Raw genomic sequence first — 25,012 nt, 5'->3', positions numbered from 1 at the left:
TACACTCGTGCGAGTAGACACGAGTACTTCTCAGCAAGGCTCTTACCCAAAGCCTGCTCACTGTTATTTTAGGAAGCGAATCAATTCTTCTGGTTCCCAGACTTTGAAAGAGAGAAGTTGTAAGTTTAAGAGAGGCACAGACACCTACAAGCCACGGGCAGTAACTTTGAAAACAAGGCATGCTTGGGGTCACTCAGACAAAATAGTGACACAAGTATCAACAGGCCCCTATCACGGCAACCATACACTTCAAAATTGAGACTCACTCATTTTTTCATAAACAAGAAATGAAGAAATGGTTAACCCATGAACACTCTGACTGTACTCTAGGACCACAAGAAAATGAAAAGATTGTGTAAGAAAGATTTCCATCCAAATAAATTCAAAGAGGAAATAAAATACATCTAGTTTTTAAGAGACAAGATGCTGTTATCAGGGAAATTCATGAATAAGAAAAATACATAGAACAGGTCATTCCATTGCCGAGCCCAGTAAACAGGATGATACAGTTTATCAAGTCCCTCAGAACTGCAGAATGTTCACCTTATCTCTTGCAACTTTTCAAACAACCTAACTACAAGACTCACTTGGCTAGAGGTGAGCTGTTTTGACACCAAAGGAAGAGCCTAATAAAACCTATTTTTACATAAAGAACCTACTTTATTTCAAAGCATTCATTGCATTTCAAACAAAGATAATTCCTTAAGATTTCTCAATCACTGAACTGTTAAAAAGGACTACAGCATTGTAACATGTGACTTCCCTTGGAATATTTGGGCAGCTGTTGGCTTCACAGAGCAAAACCAAGTAAGATTCATAGAGCAAAGTATCCCAATGGAATGATAGTGGTACTAGCCATTGGTAATTCCACAGGTCAACAAGTGTGGGTCTATCCCAGGCAGCCCAGGAAGCTCAGTAACGTAGTCCCTTCTACTCAATACTCACCGTGGAGTTTCTGTCTTAAAGAAGGACCTGTCTTCACCCCTTCGCTGTCATTCACACTGCCCTTCCTAACACCTAAATGCAGTCATGTGACCCCCACCAATTTGGACCCTTTGATGGCTCCCCAACCACCCAAGGGATGAAGTCCAAACGCCCTAACATCACTCAACCGCAGAAAACTAATGGAGTCGGAGCAGCTCAGCCCTGCTCTCATGAGCTCCCATCCAAACAACAGAAAGCAGGCAACAAACAGGTTAAAGGCTTCCACAGCTGCCCCAAGAGGACAGCCAAGCTCCTCTTCTCTTGCATCACACACCCCTTGACCTAGAGTTCCTTCTCCTAATGCACCTCCCTGCTTCCCACGTTCATGATTTTGCATCTGCTCCTCTCCCTACGTAGTCACTGCCTTCCTATGAGGCCACAGAATCACTCTCAATCCTGTGAGGCACCCATGAAGCTAACCTTCCTTTCTGAAGCCCTTTCTGGACCCCACCAATACCCAGCCCCCTCCCCCCAGCAAGTTCATCCCTTCTCCTTTCTGCCGCCCTGGTCCAAGCTCCATGTAGTCATGTGTCTGACGCCCTCATAAAGTGGAACTGCTTTGGGGCTGGAGCCATGACACTCAACCCTGTCTCCCCAGCACCTGGCCCTTCAGGACAGCTGTACCTCGAGGGACTCGGTTAATGGCTGCAGAAAATGTACATCCTCTTCCTATGATGCCAGGAAGAAGGCACACAGGCATGTACACCTTTTTATTTAAATTCCATTGGTAAAAATAGCTCACTTTTTTTTTTTTTGCCTGAAAGTTGCAATGCTTTAAAAGTCCTTTGGGGAGTCCTTTCTCCTATAAATGATCTTGACACCTAGCCCATGTATCATGGCACAGGAAGGGGCTATAACTTTCCAGTTGGAAAAACATTCTGCTAGGAAGGAAGAAACCCTATCTGCCAGACACATGGAGAGGACTGCTAAAGACATGATGAGAGCAACTTACACCAACTTCACAGCCTGCAATCGTTTTCCCAAACAATGTCTCTTTAATCCTGCAAGTTAAAACGTTCTTAGGTGAATAAATTGTTGAAAACAGGGGAAGAACACACACTTTTATTGTTTTTCTTTTACTGTAGCCTTTAATAACTTACCCTACACCTTCCCCAGCCTTATGAATCCCCAACAGATGGTCAGTTGGAGGGGAAAAAAGAAAACAGAGGCCAAGACACCAGACATGTGGCTCCCAATAAGGAGAAGTCAGAATAAACCTTCTTTGCAGATTTTTCCACTATTCCCTACTTTCCGTTTTCTTTTCTATGGTGGACAAATGAGTTGGAGAAGTGACAGGCTCCCATCTCCCTCCCTGGGGGCTGCTGGGTTCAGAGTGAGGTTAGAACTGGCCAGTCTGAGCCGCACTGCCAGCTGTCCCTCTTCAAACCCCAACAAGAGCTCCGAAACTAAGGACCCCCTAAAAATAACAAAGGAAAGAACTCAGCTGCTCCATCCTAACTAAAGCACAAAACAAAGAGGGGGGAAAATCGTTTCCATACTTCACATAAACACAGATCTGACTGCGACAGTCAGGAATGCGTGAGTCAACCGACGGCTGACAATGATTACCAAGAGAGAATCAAGCCCCCCTGTCCTGCTGACATTCAGGACGAGAATGTACAACTCAGAACTCAAACTATGGATGTCCCAACTGGAAAATGATTGTGTTTACGCATTGTTTACCTATTTCAAGATGGCTTTTTAAAAAGTAAAATGTCCTTTCACATGGAATTTTAACTTGTTGCTCACAAGGAAGCATCTGGAAGAGACTTTAAAATTTAAAACTTGAGCCAAAGTAATTTGAGATTTCATACATGCAACTTACTGTAACTGTATAGGGTTGGTTTCCCCCACCCCCAGACTCCTTTGCACTCCTTTGGAGATTAATTCTGCCCTTGAACAGATTCTGTTTACTGTACTGCCGTGCTTGTGGTGGGAGAGGAACAGAGGCAAATAAATCACAGAACGACTGCAATACCAGAAGGATAATTTGAGGGAAAGTAGACTTTCTCTTTGTTAGCTGTCAGCAACAGAAATTTATCCATGGGGAATAGTACTGAGGACCAAGCAGCAGATGTCAAATGCAGGGTCATCCCATTTCATGACAAATACAAAAGAGAAAAGTAAAAATAACAAGGACTAGGCGCTGGGCCTTTCCATATTCTGAAGCCTGAGCTGGTCACCCATTCCTGGTGATTCATTCACACTCACAACAGCCAGGTGATGCATTATTCTGGTTATACCACCAGAGCACATTCAACACAAGGTTTTATACTGTGCCCAGGCTGGCTCTGTCTTCTCCCTATAGCAGGTGCTATCTTCCTATCTGGAATGTCATGTGTTGAAGGCTTGGTCCCCAACGTGATGCTATTGGGAGATGGTAGAACCTTTAAGGTGAGTCCTACTGAGAAAGCTTTATGTCATTGGGGCATAGCCTTGCAACAACTTGTGGGATCCCAGCAATGTCCTCACTGTCTTTTGCGCTCCAAGTATGAGGTGATTGTGCTGCTTCACCACAGAACCAAAAACAACAGGGCCAACCAATTGTGGGCTGGAGCTTCCAACACTGTGAGCCAAAATCAATCTTTCCTCCTGTTGTAATCTTGGGTATTTTGTTACAGTGATAGAATGATGACTAACTCCACAGGAGTGGCTTTTATCCTAGAGTGGGGCTTCCCTGGGAAAGGGAAAGTAAAGCATCTGAGTGCACTAGGGCCTCATGAAAGGATAGAGGCAGGGAAATAATTCTGTCTTTCTGGTTTGTTCTCCACGCAATCAAACTGGCCAATGCTTGATAAATGAATGAATGCAGAATTTAAATCTAGTGTCTAAAGAACCCACATCAGTCACTGGGTGAGCAAGTCCCTTGTCTACAGTCAAAAAGGTAACACTACTATAAATTGCAACTTCACATGCAACAGAAGATACACCACACTCTGAACTGCACTGTTAACCTCCTTCTATCCCACAAGCCTCAGTTTGCATGAAAGCCACATTGAAATCATTAACTGTGTATGTGTCACCTGATCTTGTGACTAGGATTTCTTTATGAAGTCATGACATGATCGCAAACCTCCAAGAACTTTGAAGATGCCTCCAACACTTACTTGATAGCAGTGGTTCTAATAAAATGCCTAAGTAATCAAGCACAAAATATTTAAGTAACTAGCAATGTGAAATCTGAGACCTGCACCTTTAAGAGTACAGAAGTTAAGAAATTAGGCACATGTTGCCACGCCTTCTTTCAAATTGCATCATCTTTTCACACTGTATGATTTTATGCAGGTCCGTGTTTTGTTATTTTTAAAGGACACTTGATCAATTCTTAGCCTTTTAGCTAAGATCAAGTGTAGTATTTGTCCTTATCAGTTTAAAGGAGACTTGACCACAGGTTCTGGACACCTTGGAGCATGGAAGAAAAAGAATGACAGCAGGTGGCTTGCAAACTGGCAAGTCAGGACGGCATCTTCCTTCTTTGTCTAAACAACATAAACTGAGGTCATAATGACAGCATTTCAACAGCAACTGCTGCTCTGGGGACAATTGCTGCTGCACTTCAGGGAGTAGTCACAAACGTCAGGTCCAGGTCACTTGGGGCTTGGCAAGCTCACATGTACAAGATGATTTTAGCAATTTGTCATCAAATGCTCCCCACAAAGACCCCAGCCAATGAATGTAGTGAAACAATGGCCTGCTCCGTTTCCCCTTCCAAAGAGTCTTATCAATTCTGGGTCCCACTTCTTAGCACTAAAATACAAAGAAGTGACCTTGCCCATTGGGTCAAAAACTGGCCACCCTCTCTTAAGAAGACTTTGAAAAACTATGTAACAAGCTTTGGAGAAAGATGCAAGTCACCCATTCTTTCTCTGTCTTGTCAGAGATCCGAAAGATTGGATATAGGGCTACCCCTCTTAATATGTTTGACTAAATGTTTGTTTTCAGCAGAACTGGTGCCACAGTAATAAACAATTGCAGCAGATAAGTTCTTCGTGTCAGGCTGATCCAAGGATATTTTGTCAGGTGCCAGTCAGCTCGTCGTAAAACATTCTGAATCCATTGTCCAGACTAGTGTGGGTGAGCCATGGTACCCCCTGCTCCTAAGAGGCACCGGTTTTCAGAGCCACCCCTGAATTACAGATGCAGTTAAATAAGTCTGATGACATAAAAATTACTACTAAAAAGTTTTGTGTTTGTCTAAATATAATAACATGAAAAAATATTTAAGACAGGATTCAACATAAACAGAAACCATAGTCAGACTCAACTATGTGTGAATCCATTTATGAAAAAGAAAATAATTTTGCATGAATAAACATAAACATATAAACAAATGTCTAGAAAGGTTTCTGGAAAGTGCCGACAACCAACTCTGAGACGGGACAGGGTTAGCAGGGAAGGGCAGGGGTCTTTTCCAATTCATTGGAATTATGTTGTTTAAATTTCTTAAAAAACTGTACCTCTGGCTGGGAATCAGTGACTCACGCCTGTAATCTTGACTACTTGGGAGGCTAAGGTCAGGAAAATCATGATTCAAGGCCAGCCTGGCCAAAATGTTAACAAGACCCCATCTCAACCAAAAGCTGGATGTGTCCAGTGCACACCTGTTACCCCGAGCTATGCAGAAGGTTGAGACCAAGAGGATCGCAGTTCCAAAAAGCACTTTCAAGACCCCATCTCAACAGAAAAGAGCTGTGTGTGGTGGTTTGTGCCTGCCATCCCAGCTATGACAGGGAGCCTTAAATAGGAGGATACCAATCCAGGCCAGTCTAGGCAAAACGCAAGACCCTATTTCCAAAATAATCAGAGCAAAAAAGACTAGAAGTGTGGCTCAAGCAGTAGAGCACCTCCCTGGCAAGCTAGAAGCCCTGAGTTCAATTCCCTGTACTGCCAAAAAAGACCTGTATTGTTTGACAAGTAAACACAAAATCTGCTGGCAACAGAAAGAGCAGAGAAGGAAAGGGTAAACATATGAAAACAAAACGAATGACATTCCATGACTCCCAAATGCTTAATCAGAAAGGATTTTCCATTAATATTCTTGTGATTACTAACCCGCTCCATGAGGCTGCACCTCTGCCTGCTGTGCTCTGAGCAGCTGTTTCCTAGCATTCATTCTCTGTTTCCTCCAAGGTCATGGAAACTGAAGGGCAGGTCTGTCTGGTTCCAGAAGCTGAACACACAAAACTGCATCCACACCTTCAGCCCAAAGGCATCTTGAACGAAGGACAAGAAGGCACCGGAGAGGCTGTCATCCAAGGCACAGACAGCACTGAACCCTCCTCTCTGACCACACCCATCCCACTGAGCCTCCAGGCCCCTGACTGTGCACACAGGTGACCTCGACCTCTCTGTGGTCACACCAGCCATCCTTTTCAAAGGCATCAAACATACTCCAGCTGAAATCCTGCAGCTTGTCTCCAGAGGCTGACACATGAACTTCCACCTTCCTCCTACCATTCTGAAATGGGCTGGAGAGGGTGGACAGTGGGACTACAGTCTATTGAGGCCTGTGACTTGCCATTTCACACTGCCTCCTCTATCCTGTGGCACTACCAGGGTGCCAAGACTTCTTAGGGTTCTAAGTCTCCTTGCTATAAGACAAGGCCCACCCTGCATAGCTCTCAGCCCTGTCAACATACCCACTGCCTTACTGAAAGCATCAGACCACACTGTGTGGTAACTACTGTTGATAACTCTACCTTGCTGATCTGGACACCCCTCAGCTCAGCACTGGACCCCAAAGCAAAAATCCCAGCACTGATGCTAGGGCATCCTAGGTCGTTACCAGTAGGAGATACGTGACATCCCTGGAAAAGGCTGTGATGTGCAACACTACTGATGGTGACGGGGACCTCCAAAGCCTTAAGTTTTATGGGACTTGGTGGAGAGGGTCAAATAGGGCAAGGAGGGGTAAATAGCATATCAGAATTTATATAAAATGCAATAATCTCTTCACTCAAAAGGACATGCTTACTGGATGGTCCATCCAAGGTCATTGTCAACCCCCAAAATTATAGCCAGTTATGAGGAGAAAACATGGCTATCACAGTGTCAGAAGCTCAGCCCCAGAAAAAAAAGCCCTGTCTTACATTCCCAGGAGAAGTCCAGAAATAACCCAATTTACCCACGGCACAGGCTGCCTCCAGTTCACAGAGCTGTGCCATATTAGCTGCCTGAGACCAGATGCCCCAAGACTGATGAATGGATTAAGAGAAGGTGGTATATATACACAATGGAGTTTTATTCAGCCATAAAGAAGAATAAAATGTTGTTTGCAGATAAATGGATTAGTCTGGAGAACTTCATGTTAAGAGAAGTAAACCAGGCTCAAAGACCCAAAGGTCGCATGTTTTCTCTCATAAGTGGAAGCTAGACCTGTAAGTTAAATGAATATATAGAAACATATATGATCATATATATGTATATATAAAATATAGTGAAAGATAAAAAAATTGTATTAGTCTGTCTGAGGGGGCTACAGGAGGTGGGAGAGATGAAGAAAATGTTAGAGAATGAAAAATGCTTCAGTAACTATCTATATATGAATATAATATTGTGCACTGTGCAGTAAGGTGTTGAATGTTAGGGGAGGATGGTGATAGAGAATGAGTCAGTAACAGAAGGTAGGGGGTTAATTTGATACAAACATGGTATATACAAACCTGAAGTACCAAGGCGAAACCCCCTTGGACTATCAATATACATTTAACTGAAAAAAAAAAAAAAAAAAAAACGAAGGTCAGGAGGAAAAACCAAATCTTTTCCAGAGGTGGGTATCAATGGGCACAAAGAAAGGGGGAATGAGGGTTATATGGTGAATGTATTTTGTATACACATATGAAAATAGAAGAATGAAACCTGTTGAAATTATTCTAAGGGAGTAAGGGAGAAGAAGGAGAACAATGGAGGGGGTAAATCCAACTAAGATACATTTTAAACACATGTAAATATCATAATGTATCCCTTAATAAAATCATAAAAAAAGATTAGCTGCCTGGCATTGCCTGACACCAACATGTCTTCACCATTAAGACCCTCCTTGTCTCCCTCATCTCAAACCTAAATGTGATTTTCCCCCACACAACCCCTCCTCCCAAATATAACATACATTTTTGAAAATAAATACCAATTGCTACCATGTTAATTGAAGAAAAGCCTCTTTGCAAATTTACCCAGAGTAGGACACTGACAGCCAAGCAGCGTCGTAAGCCACACAGAGGGCACTTCAGTCACATAGGCGGTGGCTGCTCGCGGCCTGGCTTTGCCAGGCCTTTGGAGAAGGGTTTCAGCTGCATTCATCACCCCTGCCTTCTCACAGGGCAAGTTGGACAATTCCTTGGAAGGCGAGGCTGCCAACCAACTCGGATCTGAACTCTCTGTGAGATGTTGCATGTGAATTTCTTAAACTTTTAAATTAAATGGACAAGTTTGAAATATCAGCCTCTGAAATATGCGTATATGATTCTGTTAATTCTAGTGCACATCTCCCTCTACAGAGTCCTAAAACTGATCTAATGCTGAGGGGAAGGAGGCTGGTAGACGTGTCTTACAAATAGACTTTTATAGTACTATCTACACAAAAATGTTAGACAGATATCTTAAGTTGGAAACTGATCTAGAAGGTATTATCTGCCAACTTTCTCAAAGGCTGGAAGGACCTTCTTTGACTCACACGGATTTTTTCCAGTTTCAAGACAACTTTTCTGTATTAATGACTGCTGAAGTCTTGTCCTGGAGCAACCACTAACTAACTCATAAAACTTTTCCCTTGGCTCAATGATGCTTTACAAAGAGTCCACATCTCTAAGTAGACAAATCAGGTCAACTCTTAACCTTTTCATTCAACACCCCACACCTTCCAGAACAAACATCAGGCCTGAGTCTTACTCATGACATGCCCAGATCAGTTTCACATCACCAGGCTTCCTACCAACAAAGGTGCCTCTCTGACACCTGTGAGCACATTCACAAGAATGATCCATCTCCCTGTAAGTGCTTTGAGAAGTTGGCCGTCTTCTGGGACTTAGAAATGGAGGAAAGCAACATGGTGACAAAGGCACAGCAGTAGTCACCAGTCTGACAGCTATTCCCACAGTGCTTAGAGGAGCCGATCTTACGAAAGAACTTTTTGGCTCCCACAAAGAAACCAAGCTGGTTTCCTTAATTGGGTTTGGCGAGACGGAGAGCACCTTCCAGGTGGGGCTGTTCTGCTCAGATCATTACTCAGTGGAACACACACTAGGTTGTGGACACACCCATGTATTACTGTCACACCCACGAGTTATCAAAAGCCCCAGCAAAGTGGGAAATGGGGTAAGTCTTGGATATTAACTCCGATAAAACAAGAAATATGGCCCTGCACTGCTACCCATGCTGGTTGCCTCCCCTGTGCATCACTACACATCAGCAGAGGCAGCCGTCAAGTCTCAGAGCATGGTGTCAGTGGGATAACCAAGGGGAAATTTTTAAGAAATCATTTGCCACAGCCTCTCCACATCATGAAGGTTAAGAGGAGAGGTGGCTTCTTTTTTTAATGGCGTGTCATGTTGACATACTCCACAAAGGACATGAGACCCAATTTTCTCTTTATCATTCCACTCAGGGTTATAACTTACTATTTGTAAAAGGCAGGTTCTCCTTTTAAATGTGAAATTGAAACTCTCCTGTTGGAGGTATGAGGGTTTTTTGTCAGCATAGACCTGTGGTCCATGCAACAGAAACTACAGCTGGTGTTTTGTTTAGATACTTGCAATAGGGGAGGCAATGGGGTAAGAGATTCCTCTGCTCTACCTCACTCAACTCTTGCATTCAGTAGCAGCACCAACCCAAACTGACTAAGCAATGTGTCTGACCTGCCTAGCATCATACATCCAGTAAGTGACAGTAAAGGATCCAAAGTTCACATGACAGCCCTGGCTCGTAACCACTGTACAGCACTGCTGCCGTCACCAGTGGTTTAGAACTAGAAACAGTCTACACACAGCATGCCAATTTGTACAGCTACAAGAGAGAGCTACAGATGAACACATGGACGCATTTGTCTCTCTACGTAAAAATTAAGAGCAACACAAGTATTCCTCTATAACAATTAACTACAGAGTAGGCCTCCCACCTTCACCTCAGACTCATTCCAGAGAGAGACAGTGTTTTTAAAAGCTGACTTCAACTTTGTCAGAGACACCTTCAGGTTTCAACTTCCTCCTGAGTAAGTGCTGGCCAAGATCTTCACTGCCAGGCCGAATTTGAATAGCTGAATAGACCATTCTTGACCATCAGAGAAGGAAGGGAGATGGGAGATATTATCATCTGGACCTAAGATGAAACTGATAATTGTCCAAAAAAAAAAAAAAGTTAACCAGATGGAACAAGGAACAAAACAAACCTCTCTCTTCCTGACATCTCACTGCAACGATATGCCACTTTCACTGCGACTATGAACCTGTGAAGAGCAAGCAAAATCAACAAGAGTTATACTGTGTAATCTGGCTTTATAAGAAAAATGAGATAGTCTTATCATGTTTTTAAAACATCATGGTTATACAGTTGCCACCAAAGATGGTAATTTATCTTAAGTCACAAAATGGTTTTGAGATCTTTTAATAACAATCAAGCTATTATGAAAACTGATTCTATCTCACTTATCACTCCCACGAAGTCTACCATGATTATATTTAATAAGGCAGGCTTTTCAGAAGTTTCTCCCTGAATTCCTAAAGGTGCTTAGAGACATTTATATTTTTATTCCTTGGTTTTTAATTATTCTTAGAAGTTGTTTCTTTTCTTCTTGATTCATGAGACCCTAATTTCAGGAGACGGAATTTCTACTGCAAGCTACATTAAACATAATCTGAACTTCAAAGTTAATCTGAGTGAATATTATTGAACTATATCACATCTGTGTAGGAACAAGACACAATGAAACACACTGAAATCTGCTGAAAATAAGGGGTTGGGGGAAAAGGGTAAGGAAGAATAATAGAGGGGGTTAGATTAAAGTACAATATTATTTACAGGTGAAATACCAAGGCAAAACCCCACTGGACAATGAACACACACTTGAACAACAAAGGATAGGAATGTAAAATGGGTTATGTTAAGAGGAGGGCATAGCAGAAGGGGAGGGTATTGAGGAAGGTAAACGAGGGTGAGTATAGTTCAGGTACTTTCTACACATGTGTGAAGACGGAATGTTGGAACCTGTCAAAGTCATTTTAAGAAGGAGGAGGAGGAAGAGGGAGAATAATGGAGGGGTTGAACTTAACTAGGATGCACTGTACGAATATATGGAAATGTCACAATAAACCCTCTTGTATAACTATTACACACTAAAATCAAAATATGAGCTGGCAGAGTGGTTCAAATGGTAGAGCACTGGCCTAGCAAGCATAAGACCCTGAGTTCAAACCTGAGTACCACAAAACTAAATAAATAAATAAAATTGAACGTATGAAAAAGGTTTCTATTCTGGAGGGGCAGGGGATTGAACCCAGGGCTTTGCACATGCTAGGCAATTACAATATTTATCAAAATCCACTTTAGGGAATTTTTTTAAACATCAAGGAGGAGAAATACAAACTTCCTCAGGATGTAAACGTAAGCCATGGATACAAAAAGAAATTACAAAATAGAATTTCAAATTGCTAAAATATACAGACGCAGATGCTGACTGAAAGTTAAAATAACAGCAGACAGGTCCTCCAAGGGACCATACACTCAGAAATCAAGTGAGGGCTAGGCAACAAGAGCAAGAAAATTGGGGGCTGGTGTTTACACAGTAACTATCAAAAACTAAAAATTTACTTTGTTAAATTATTTTAAAACCACATTCTACTGAATTATAACTTTGGACTGTTGAGAATGGAAGCTTTCCCAGAACTGAGTACATGTTTAACCCTGGGAAAAAGGACCGTGTCAACCACCAGAACAATATAGAAAATAACGCAAAGTGAGACTGGGGGCAGTCACACCCTTCAGAGGTGGCTCATGATTTTCCTTTCCTCCTGCCATAATCAAGACCCATTAATTTTTAAGTATAAATTGTGTGTTCTCACTGAGTTTAGGAACTCCGAAACGAATGCCCACGTGGCTGCATGTGGATCTGGTATAGCAAGTGTATGATTCATCTGAGCTGGGTCCAAGATTTCAGTGTGTAAGTACATGGGTGTAAATATTAGGGATATAGTGTACCGGGGGAAGAGGGGGAGAGCATGGTGGGAATGCTGGATTATACTGCTAATCTTACATGCTGAGCACCCTTCCCTTGGGGGCGGAATGGGGGTCTTTTATAACCCCTGCATGATAATTCTGGCTACTTCTCAAGAATAAATTCCAGAAAATGCTACGCTTTGGCTTACCCCACTGGAGCAAAGATTACATTACATACTGAGCTAGAAACCACTATTAATCATTAATCAGCACCAGGCTGTAGATCACAGATAATACCCACAGATCAAGTGTGACTTCAGGGAACATCCCTCACAACAGACTTAGTCACCTCCATCTTCTCCTCCATTCCCTGCTGCTTCCCTTTTCTCTCTCATCCCCTGTCAGCCCAAACTCCTTTCTCTTTTTTTAGCTCAAGTCAATATTTAGTAGATCCTTCTCTTTTTTTAAACAAAGTCGTTTTGTGTTTCCTTACGCTTAAGTCAGATCAGTTTTACATTTCACAGATCAAAGGAAATAAATACCCACTAAGTCAAGTTCCTTTATCACAGAGCCTTAAGTGACATTTCCCCGGGTTCAGGAGATTCTCCGACAATTTAGTGACGGGGTCTAACAGTTCAGCATAGTGACATGTTCTCTTCTGATAGAAATCTGAATCAAACAGTAGCATACAGGAGCCTTAAAAATAAATACACATTGGTATGTATGCACGTGAGATGTGAGTTTCTAATACGTGTACATATATATATGTATTATGTATGTATTACAGACATACACATTTCTTCCATAAAGGAAATGAAGTCCTCACTGGTTTCCACCTACTCAAAGGCTTACGGAGGGCTCTGGTAATCTAGAACCCCCTGCCCCCTGACACTCCACCCCACCATACAGCCGGCACACAATGCTAGCACATGTCATATTTTCTCTTGCCTCCCAGTTTTCTGGCAAGAACATTCCTGTCCCTACTGTAGGCCTGGCTACCTCTTGCTCATCCCACAGGTCTCAATCTGGATGTCTCTTCCTCCAGGAAGTCTCCCTTATAGCACTCATTCAAATCTGAGTGAGTCGCACCTCCTCTGTACTTCTAGGATGCCTGTGACTTAAATGCCTGTTGACTTGTCTTACGCTATACTACTCGGCCAAACGTAGTGAACAAACAGGGACCCTGTCTTGCCCACAGCACCTAGCAGGGAACATTATCAGTGGCAGACACTCAATAAATATTTGATGAATTATATTTAAAGTTGATTGGTTTTCTCTCATTACACCAATTTTTCTACTAGCAAATGGTTTTTCCATCCATGGTCTGTAACAGACACTATTTATATATGGCTTCATAGCGTTCTGGATGCTTCAGATAAACCTTACAAGGCAGGAAGGTAGGTCAACAACAAGAAGGAATTTTTCCAAGGTTTTGGATCTGTCCATAACAAATCCTTTCTGCCTAAGTGGGTAAGCTATGGGATCACACAGAACCCAGGTAGAGAGCTACTTAATCTCATTTCCAAGTTTTCTTTTATGAAGTGATGCAAAAATAATGGAGACCATCTCTGTTGAGTAAACTCTTCTAAAGAAGCCACAGGTACCTAGCCAGTCACGACATAAATGACTTTGTTTGTCCTGGCTGGAGACTGTATCACCTGCACTGTACTCTTACCCGTTCAGGGAGGGCAAAATACATCCCAATTTATCAAATATCTAGTTACCCAACAGTTATCTATTACAAAGTTGATTACAGATTTTAAAGGAACTAAAATCATATGCACTCAGCGCTTAAATCATCCTGAGACATCAACAGCACTGTGTTCATTCGGGTTCTACTTTATGACGGGGGTGATTTCTCAGAACATCAATCAATCTCTCTCCTCCCATCTGTTCTTGTATTTACTGTAATCAGGTGTCTGCCCTCACCAACCCAACAAAAGTATCCTATCAGGTTCACCACTGACCTCCCCACAGCCAAATATAATGGTCCAGCCTCAGTCCTCCTCTCATTGACCCTCCTAGGGCCACTCTCCACACTGGCCTTTAGGACACCACCCACTCCTACCTTAACTCCTAGCTACGGGTAGGCACAACACTGGATGATCACCACCAAGACTTCTAAAAGAAGTCTGGAATGTCCTGGACCCCATCCCTTCCCTTTCCTTCCCTTCCCTTCCCTGGATCCCTTCCCTTCTTCACTCACTCAACTTGGTGATATCATCCAGTCTCAAGTGCCATGTCTACTCCAACAGCCACCAGCTTTATCTCTCTCTAGTATCACCATTCCACATGAATCCAGACATGTGTATCCACTGCCGGCTCTACTTGGTGGGCTAATGGGCACTGCGAATTTAAAATCCACAACTTAACCTGCTTCTCCCACATTCTTCCACTTCTCAATGGATGGCAACTCATCACACAGAACATTTTAGGGTGTCTTTTCACACCCACACCCAAACCTTCAGTGAATCCTAGTAGCTATCTAGACTATGCAGGGCATGGCACCTCTCGTAGTGGCCACAGCCACAACCTGGGCACAACATCATCTTTCATGTCATTATTGCCATAGTGCCTGAACTGGTTCCCTGACTCTACCCTTACACAGCAGCTATGGTGATCTCAGAATGTAAATCTGATATCACCCCTTGGCTCAAAAACCTCTAATGGCTCCCCAAAATTCTGAATGAAAGCCAAAATGTCTATCAGGATCTCTGAGGCTCCATGCCACCTGGCCTCCTCCATCTCAGTTCTTGCCATCCTTCCTTCCCTTCCTCTGCTGCAGCCACTCTGGCCTCCTGTCCTCTTAAACACAGCAGGCCTTCCCTTGCTCAGGGCTCTTGCACTTACTGTTCCTCCTGCCAGGAAATCTCTTCCTCCCACTGAAATTTGCTCTGGTCACTCCAGTTAAAACTGCATCCTTGCCCTCTTTCCCTAGTTGGCTGTCTACTCAGTGTTTACTTTGGCAACCCTAAAGAGGCAGTGATCTAGGGACCTGGCTCACCCACACACATGGTCACTTATGTTAGCCAGAACTGCTTATCCCGCTAAGCACTGGGCAAGACTTCCAGGATTACACAAAGGTGCATCACACACTGACCAGTGTGCTTTTGTGCCTCCATTTCCATGCCATCCTGAACAGCAATCCTCCACACTGTTTGGTAGTCTATGATTTGGGATGGGCTGAACAGGAATAAATTAGGGTATCATATCATGTATATTGCATCATTTCACACTCATGTTTGAGGACCTGAGATTCGACTAACACTACTTTATTTTAACACATTTCATGTGCCAAACTGCATGATATTTGCACCTCATTAAAACAGAAGACAGAGCACTCCAGTGAAAGAGGGCACTTTGTCTTCTTAAAAACCGGAAGCAAGATGGTAGCATTGGGCAAAATGCGTCATCTCCATACTAGATTCACTTCTGATGTCGGTATCAGGGTGTGCTCACTCTTAACCTGCCAAGCTATTCCTCCTCAGAATTCAACACATGCCCATGTTAAGTTAAGTCTCAAAACCTTGACTGGAAGTTCCTGTATTCAGACCCTGCAAAGTCTCATAGAGCACTGGGTGGAAGGGGGCTTTGCCTCTTTCTACATCCATCCCCAAATTTCAAGGCCAGCCTGAGCTACACCATGAGACCCTGTGTCAATTCAAGGGCTGAGATAAAGCTCAGTTGGAGAGTACTTGCCAAGCCTATGCAAGGCCCTGGCTTTGATCCACAGAACAACCACCATTTCTCTCCCTCACTTCTCTTTGCATCTCCATTCTTTGTTCCCAAGCTAAAACCTGAGAGCTAAGTGAGAAAGAACTAGCCACTCTCTCTCAAAATGGAGAGGTGAAGGGGAGGTATTACATTCTACTCCTCCATATTGGTAAGGTCTGCAAATTCCACACAATACCCAAACAGATCCCTTCATGCCAGGAATAGTCCCCTCCTCCTAGGTCCCCAGGCTGAATGCTGCTCCCAGACCTGTCATATGTCTGAGGTTAGCTGGAATCTAGTCAGAGTCTGTGGAAAGACAGTGCTGACAGCTCTGACAGGCATTACTCGGAGCCAGGGACACCCTGCCCACCTCACCTAGTTTTCCTCTGTTCCACAGAGTGTGCCACCTGGTATGCCCACTGGATTCTCCTGAAGACACTGTGGTTCAAATTACCCTAAGAACATGCAAGACTGCTCAAGTAGCACATTTTGGGTTTGGTTTTGTTCTTGGTTTTGAGTCTCACTATGTAGCAAGGCTGGCCTCGAACTCTCAATCCTCCTGCTTCCACCTCATGAATGCTGTGTTTACAGGTGTGTGCCACCATGCTTGGCCTATAATAAACATCTTCCTAAGTAAAGGTGGAAACACACACACACACACACACACACACACACACACACATACACACACACACACATACACACACATACAGTGTCTCCCAAACCTCTGCAAATCTCTGGAAACAGGAAATAGAAGGTTTCCTCTCACTGAAAGCTTTCCTCAGGAAAGCATGATTCAGATGATCACAGTCGCTGCTTTTTCTGATAGATGACACGTAGGGCTTTTCCTACAACCAGGCTGACGGGCTCCTTAACAGTGGCCCAGAAGCTGGGTGCAAGGTACCAGGAAAGAGCTTCAGGTTATTATGACAAAGCCTTCTCATCCTCAAGTTTGCTCCCTCTTGCACCTCTCTTTTGAGAAGTAATGCATTGAGTTTCAAAAAAAAAGCATTCAACTCTTACTTGCTGAGAATTTCCCAAAATACCATCTATTCATCCAAAATGGCTCTATTTTCTAAAGCAAAAATTAGGACAGCCCATCAGTGGAGTGAATTATTTTAAGTCAGATCTCCCAGTTTCTTTACTCAAATACTGTAAGAGGTTTTGTGCACAAAGTGTTCTAGTTTTTACCACCTATTGATCTGTAACCTAAGGACCCACTGTGTCCCAATAAACACAAGCACGCTTGCCTCTGTGGCCCAGCTTAGAAACTGTTCAATTAGCCATTTGATGTCAAAGAAAACACCCAGGCTAAGTCCGCTTTCAAAAAACCCTATTCATAGATGAATAAGCTGCAAAATGTGCCAGAAAAGATCAGTGATGTGACCAAAGCCTGGGGGGACAGCAAGGCAGAGTGCAGCCTCTGTCCTAAGTGACCATCACACAGGCAAGAGAACAACCAGAGGAATGACATCCAGGGAGCTCTCAAAGCCCAGGAGGAGGAAGAGAAGCAGATGTCCCAATTTCAAACATGATTTCTAAGTGACTGAGAACCCAATGCTCCTAGAACTTGGCCTCACAGAGGCCAGAGCCATCAGCACCTTAGTCCAAGACACTGTCACCTACAGACGGTGACATCACCTTTGGCTGGGCTTCCTGGATTCACTGCTGCCCCAAGAAGCCAGAGGGATTTTTCAAAACACAGCTGTTGTGATAGAAAGATGTCACAGCTAGAAAAACTCCAAGTGACTGGCCACGACTCACGAGACCCTACGCCATCTACCCTTTCTCGCTCTTATCCTCTACCCTCATTCAGTATCATTCCACCATGTCCGTTTTTCCTTCCTCAAACCCACCGTGCTCATTCCAACCCTAGGGCTCATCTCCTTAGTTTTCCCATGGCTGGTTCCTTCCTGTCACTCCCGCCTACGTGTCGTCTTCTCAGAAAGGTTTCCCCATTTCTCCACCCAAAAGAGCCCTTTACCCAGTCCCTCACCTTCACATCTCCCTGCATTTCTTTCCTCACTTACCAATCATAGAGAGTGTCTTGCTTGTGTTTGGTGGTGGTTATTTGTTATCTCCCTCCCCCCATCTCCCACACTACAGTACAGATCCAGCTGGACCCTTGTCCCTACAACACAGCTGGATCCCCGAACCTAGATCAACATCTTAAATTTAGCAGGTCCTCTGCATCCACAGGTTCTCCTTCAGCAAATTCAACCAACCAGACTAGGAATATTTGCAGAAAAAAAAAAGTGTCTGTCCTGGACATATACAGGCTTTTTATTCTTGTCATAATTCCCTAAACAATACACAGGAACAACCACTGCCATGGCACTCACACTAAGTGAGTGGAGTGACTAGCTCTGAGTGGCGTGGAGTATCATAAGGATGTGAGTAAGCTCTGTGCAAGCACTGTGCACCTTTCTGTGAGGGCGGTGAGCATCCGAGGATGTGGGCATCTGAGGGGATCCTGAATCACCCCTTGCTTCTGAGGCCAAAAGTCACTGTGCTTGCTCAATGAATCTGAAACTCTTTTACTACAGGGTGGAATGTGTCACCAAAGTAAAAGCTCCTGCTGAACCTCTATGTGACACCACCTTCTTGCAGGACCTGTGAGGTCCTCTAAGGATAGGAAAGAAAGAGGCCAAGGACCCCTTTGAGAAAACAGAAAGCAGGCTGACCGAACTCCCCTCCTATACACCAAGGAAGAAGGGTGGGATTGTCCTAAAGTATTACTGGGCGTGTAAAATGTGACAATCAGCCATGACAGGATTAAATATTTGAATAAAAACAATCCAATTTTATCACCAGTTCACTTGAGGTATTGTGAATTAATCACCAGTAATAACCAGTTTGTGAATTCTTAAATGCCACGCACCCTGCAGTGTTCCCCATATTGCATTCCTGTCAGTTGGTTGCAATCAGCCTCGTTTCACAGCTGTGTCAGACCCAGAATTTGAATCCGTTTCTGTTTGATTTCACAGCCTAGGCCTCACTACTGAGCTGCCTGACCTTCTCTCACAAAGCAGCCAAAATGAATATGCTCTGAGGAATGAAGATAGGAAACTGGGCCAGAAAATTCACAACTGTTGTTAAGAAAGTCGTGTGTGTGTGTGTGTGTGTGTGTGTGTGTGTGTGTATACACCAAGTAGACATACTGACTGGATCACATAGACAAGAAATCTGCAGTGTGACACCCCAAATAACAACACAAATTAGGCCAGATGCCAGTGGCTCACACCTGTAATCCTAGCTACTCAAGAAGGCAGAGATCAGGAATATCATGGTTTGAAGTCAGCCTAGGCAAAGAGTTCACCCCCATCACAAAAAAAAAAGGGCTGGTAGAGTGGCTCAAGGTATAGGCCCTGAGTTCAAAGCCCAATATCATGAAAAGAAAAAAAAACAAATTGGGCTGGGAAGATAGCTTAGTGGTATAGCGTTTGCCTAGCGTGCACAAGAGTCATTTATTTGACTTGGGTTTGATCTCAAACCAAAACAAAAGCATGTAAGATTGAGAGAGTCAAAAAGAAAAATGATTCATTCCATTGCTGAGTTACCTTTAGAAACAATATAATGACACAACACAACAAACCAACTTCAACAAAAAAAAAAAATATATATGTGACAGTAAATGTCCCAAACTGACAAGGTTAAGTTCAAAACCTCTAGGATCTTGCATAAGCCATGAATTGGAAAACAAGAAAAGAAAAATGGGAACTGGGCATGTCGGCTCATGCTTATAATCCCAGCTACTCAGAGGCAGAGATATAGGGAAGAGTGAGGTTTGAGTTGAAACCCCAGTAACGCCAAAAAAAGAAAAGAAGAAAAAAAATCAAAGGACTACGTCCAGGGACTGTAAGTCCTAAAGGAATGATAAGGCAAGATAAGATTAGACTTCCTTGGCGTCACCCTTCCCACACTAGCTGAGTAGGAAGGAACAGAAGGCGTCCACCTTGACTAGAGGAGGAGCTGGGACTGGATAGAACAGAATGGAGGTCTACAAAGTCTGCTCCTAGCTCTGCATTTGGACCTTGGTCAACTCATGTTTCAAAGCCTCCATTCTGCCTGTCCACAGTGACAACTTCCCATGAAAAGAATAAAACAAGAGCCACCTGTCAGTGCTGTGCAGAGCTCGTGTGCATAAGATCCAATTGCTCATTTAAAGCCTCTATGACAGCTATGCCAGGATGTGAAGCCAGCAGGAGAAGGAGTGAGGGCAAAAAGAGGAAGTGAGATGAGAACAAATGCGTCCCCAAGCACAACTGCTATGGGTAGCCACAGGGAGAGGCAGGGACACAGGCCTGATGAGGCAGACACAAGGTGCTTCCCAACTGCACCTGGTCAGGGAGTCTGGACAGGAAGAGGTCCCCTCCCCATCTCCATGGAGACTCACTGGGACACCCCCTCCCAGCTAGGCACAATGCAAACTCCCACATTTTGAGGACTGCCCTGCTTATTTGTTCCAGCAGTGACAATGCGACTGTCCAGAAACCCATCTGGTCCTTGCAAGTCCAGCTGGGGAGCCTGAAAATGAGCTTCAAGCACAGTGAGCACTAACTACCTCAACTCACCCTCACTGCCTATCACAAGAATGAAAATAAATAAATAAATGAAAAGTTGTTCAGAGAAAGTGCCAAGGGAGAGGTAGGCCATGCCCAGGGACCTAATGTCGCTGCTAGGCACTGCTTCTGACTGCACACACGCCCTGAGATTGCTCTTCTGGTTTAATGAGTGGCCAGGCCAAGCATCACCAAAGGAAGCGTCAATTATTCCAGAACTTAAGCACATCAGCCGAGCACCCACCGGAGCAGAGAACCCAGTACTGCAGTGGGTGGGTACGTCCACAGCCCTGCGCTAGAACCCGGCTTTCCCATCTGTGAGGGAAGCTTGCAGCCCTTGTTAAAACACGATTGTCACTAGCAGGCCTGAGCTTCTGGGTCCCCAGTGAGGTTGGTGCTGTTCATCCCAGGTCAGCAGTCCAGAGCAACCGTCATCCTGATGCCACGCTCACAGTGATAAAGTGTGGTTTGAACTGATTGAGCCAAAGGATCAGGATATTTGTCAAGAGACACCCATCACTCAGCCAATCAAGAACCTTCCTGATCGGGTACAGGGGCTGCCCCAATACTCTGACTGCTGGCAACTGGCAGAGAATCTCTTTGGCATCAACTGGTGCCCCTGAATGGTCGGAACCCACCCACTGCTCCGAGAGGAAGGTTCATGTCCTGGGGCTACAGGATAAAAGAGAGGAAGCAATAAAAACACAGAGTAGCAATTTATGGAGCTTACACAAGATGGCACAGTCAGAGGCGGAACTGGGATGCAAAGCGAGCCTGACTCCTGAGCCCACACTCCAACCACCAGCCTCCTCTGCCTGGCTCGAGGCATGGCCGAGGGGAAGTGATGGAGGGGTGTTTCAAAGCACAGCACCTCTTGTAAATGTGACCCTGAGCAACTCATTCCTCTCTGCCTCAGTTTCTTTAATATGTGCAGTTCATTGGGTTTTCTGAGGATTAAAGGAGTGAGTCTAAACCAAGCACTCAGAACAGGAGTTGCCACATATTAAGTGCTCCAGTCAATGTTTATCCAGTATTATAATTAAGAAAACCTTAGTGCTCAAGTCCACAAAAAGAAACAGTGAGTAGAAGAGAAGTTTTTTTGACCGATGGCCAAATTGTTATTCCTACAGCTGCTAAAAAAAAAAAAAGTACATCCCTTCTCCAGTGACCATAGAGGCTAAAAGAAAAGTTATACCCCAAGGCCAGCCATAGTGGTACATGCCTAGAATCCCAGCTACTCAGGAGGTGGAGACTGGGAAGATAGTAGTTTGAGGCCAACCAGAGCAGAAAGTTAGCAAGACTCCATGTCAACAAACAAGCCAGGCATGGTGTTACATATCTGTAATCCCAGTTATGTGGGAGGCATAGGTAGGAGGATAATGATGTGAGGCCTGCCACAGACAAATTATGTGAGACCTTATCTGAAAAACATAAATCAAAAAGGGCTGGAGGCATAGCTCAAGTGTAGAACACCTGCCTAGCAAACACAGGCCCTAAATTCAAACCCCAGTACCACCACCACCAAAGAAAGATATAGCTCAAAATGGAATCAAGATTATAAAAAGCACCAGTCTCCATATGCACGGTGGCAGAAAGGGCTAACAGAGCAAGGTCGCACCCTGTAGTTGACCGACAGTGTACCAGACCTCAACAGTTCACACGGAAGGCAGTTCCTCCTTCCGTGTCCCCACCACGAGGCACTTCAAGATCGCTGGTGAACCTCCTACTCCCAGACCTACAGGAAAGAGCAGAGCCGGTGGCCAGATAAGAGGGTGCGCCAAGGCCTGGAGTCCCACAGCTCAGCTTTAGATAAAACCCTCGCTCTTGGTTAGAGACAGGAAAGTGAGCAATGCCACCAAGGAGAGGGACTTCCGTTCTGGGACAAAGGCAGAGCTGTACAGGTGTCTCATTCTGCAGCACACTGACTGAGAGCTGCCCGATCCAGGCTGTCATGTCAAAGATAGGACAGGGCTGCTGGGGTGAAGCAGTCCCTCCTCTTTGTTGAACACACTCCCCAGGGGCCTATAAGCAAAAACACGATTTGCTTAAATCAAGCCTAGAGACAAGGACCTCAAAGAAGGCAAGGTCTGACCTGAAAAAACAGCAGGAATGGAGATACAGAACTGTTCCTAAAACAGAGCTGGCCCAGGGGTCAAATGTCAATGGAAAGCAAGCATGAGTCTGCTTCAGAACCAATCTATGAAAATCAATATATGTACCCCAGCACTGGGAGCTCATGCCTGTAATCCTAGCTACTCAGAGGCAGAGATCACAAGAATCACGGTTCAAAACCAGCCAGGGCAAATAGTTCGTGAGGCCCTATCTCGAAAAAAACCAACACAAAAAAGGCTGGAGGAGTGGCACAAGCGGCAGAGCGCCTGCCGAGCAAGTGTGAGGCCCTGAGTTCAAGGCCCAGGACCGCCAAAAAAATAATAATAATACATGTGAATTCCTGTGAAGCAGACACTGCTGCCTGCCACCACGCTCTATTCTCCCCTTCTTCCTTACTGACCACACTCCAGTTTTTTTTCAGGGCCACAACGTACAAAAAAGAAAACTATAGTGACCAGCCCTTGAAGCATGAGGTGGCCATGTGACAGTTCTGACAATTAGGATGGAGGAGGTCACGTGATTGAAGGAGACGCTCAGAGAACTCAGAGGGCATGACTTAGCTGGCACCATGCATTGGCCTTCTATGGGTCTCCTTTCTCCTTCCTGGCACAGGAACACAACACTGGGGTAGAACACCCGTCTTACAGTGAGGAACTAAGTGTGACAATGAATACCATGCGCTATGCCACATCTGTGTCACGTGCAGAGCAGAAGGACAAGAGGCCCCATTAAATCCTGGACTGCCTAGGCTCAGACTCTTTCACAAGGAAAACTAAAACTCCCACTTGGTAATCCACCCAGTGTTCTGTTATGTGACTGACTCTACATGCTGTAAAAGATCACTTGTTTTGCAAAAAGCCTTTATATAGTTATTTGGCTGGAATGGGGCCATGAACTATGAATTAATTTGATTTATAAATAAGTTTCTGACACACACAGAATTGGTAGAAATAAGACAAACGTATACTGGATAGTCTCCTTTGCCAACATACAATGTCAATAGCTTGCACCATGAGAATCTGGAAGTTGATTGTCAGTGTGGCCTTGGGAAGAAAATCCTGAGAAGATGGAGTAAGCTGAACTCTAACCACTGGGGATCAAATGCTGCTCTGCTACTTGCCAGTTGGGTGACAATGGTGAAGATACGTAACCTCTCTGTGCCTCAGTGTCATCATCTGCAGAATGAAAACATTTCCTACCTCCAGCAGTGGTTGTGCATATTACATGAGTTGATATGTATACGACGCTTAGACCTGTGCCTAACACATGGCTAGTATTCACTCATCACCTATTGACATTGAGGCAAAGCCAGTGAACAGAGTAGCCAAAGGTCAATAATAAGTCAGATGACTCTTTCTAGAGACAGCAACTTCTTTCTTAATGCATGAATCTGTCTGATAATATTGTCAGCAGGAGCTCAAGCTGTAGATATAGTCAGGATTAGAGTCTTAAACCTCTGGCTTCCTACATGCTCCTAACCACCAAACTCACACCCATGCAAAATGACACCGTCAACGTGAAGGGCTGCTTATCAGGGGAATGACTTTTTAAGTGGGGGTTGCATAGAGAGATTAGCAAAGACAGCTAGAAATGGGCCCTGTACCCAAATAAGTTTGCCAAAGTCCATTGTTTAGGAAAGTCAGTACCAGTGCATCTGTGTGAGAAAAGCTCAAGTACTGTCCTGTGTCATGTCATCTGGAAGAATGTGCTACCTTGCCATCTAAGACTTTGTCAACATTTGCTCCTTTGTATCTGTTTTTAGATTTTAACATAGAAAGTATCCAGATCTTTCTATGAGGCTGTATTTATGAGACCCAAAAGGGCACAAGCGTTTTGGATGAAGTCACCAAGTGCTGACCCAGGTATGAAACCGAATCCAAATCAAAGACATTGAGCCACCATAGTTGGTCTTTTGGGTTAGTAGAAAACTTTCTCCAGATGCAAGCAATTTCAACCAAGTCAAAATGTCAAGGCAACTGATACCAAAAACACATTTTAATCTGTGCTTCCTTTTCAGTGCTAAACAAATCTAACAGGATGTAAATTGACACTTCTCACCCAATTCCAAGAGGGTCCAAAAAAAAAAAGACAGATCTTGAGGGTGTGAAGATCTCACCCCATAGTCTTCCTGTGTGGCTGTTACCATTTTTCTGGTTGTATATTATCAAGTCAGCTGGCACAGGTTCAGGAGTAATAAAATGTAACCCTTTCCTTACCCTAGAGCAGTTTTATCCAAAAGAAACAGGAGCAAGCCACAAACAGGAGCCATGTGTAATTGCAAATTTGTAGGGGCCTTAACTAAGAAAGTAAAAATAACCAGGTAAAGTTAACTTTGGTAATAAGTTTTAGCCAACCCAATATATCTAAATTACTATCATTTCGACATGTAATAAGTACAAAAATTAAGATATATTACATTCATTTTGTTTTCACATCAGGTCTCCAAATGACAAGTGTATTTCATACTTAGAGCACATCACAGTTTTGACAGCCAC

General features: G+C 44.0%; 1 protein-coding gene and 1 pseudogene across 5 annotated transcripts in view; one reads left to right on the top strand and one right to left on the bottom strand.

Annotated features, from left to right (window-relative positions):
- Window positions 1-25,012, bottom strand: part of Cnksr3 (CNKSR family member 3) — an 84,841-nt gene that overhangs the window by 57,704 nt on the left and 2,125 nt on the right. For 2 of the 5 annotated variants that reach the window (XM_074071956.1, XM_074071985.1), the window contains exons 2-4: window positions 10,367-10,423; window positions 7,647-7,693; window positions 6,037-6,197 (exon numbers count right to left, since the gene is read on the bottom strand). The exons of 2 other annotated variants lie outside the window; for them this stretch is intronic. In XM_074071956.1, the coding sequence (XP_073928057.1) occupies window positions 6,037-6,097 (61 nt within the window). In that variant the 5' untranslated portion in view covers window positions 6,098-6,197; window positions 7,647-7,693; window positions 10,367-10,423. The remainder of the gene's footprint in view (window positions 1-6,036; window positions 6,198-7,646; window positions 7,694-10,366; window positions 10,424-25,012) is intronic. One more of the 5 variants, XM_074071974.1, reaches the window with a different exon arrangement.
- Window positions 4,302-4,476, top strand: LOC141415812 (U2 spliceosomal RNA; annotated as a pseudogene).

The sequence above is a fragment of the Castor canadensis genome, chromosome 1 (genome assembly GCF_047511655.1).
Source record: "Castor canadensis chromosome 1, mCasCan1.hap1v2, whole genome shotgun sequence".
Classification (NCBI taxonomy): domain Eukaryota; kingdom Metazoa; phylum Chordata; class Mammalia; order Rodentia; family Castoridae; genus Castor; species Castor canadensis.
The sequence above is the reverse complement of the archived record's forward strand: the minus strand, read 5'-3'. Positions and strand labels throughout refer to the sequence as shown.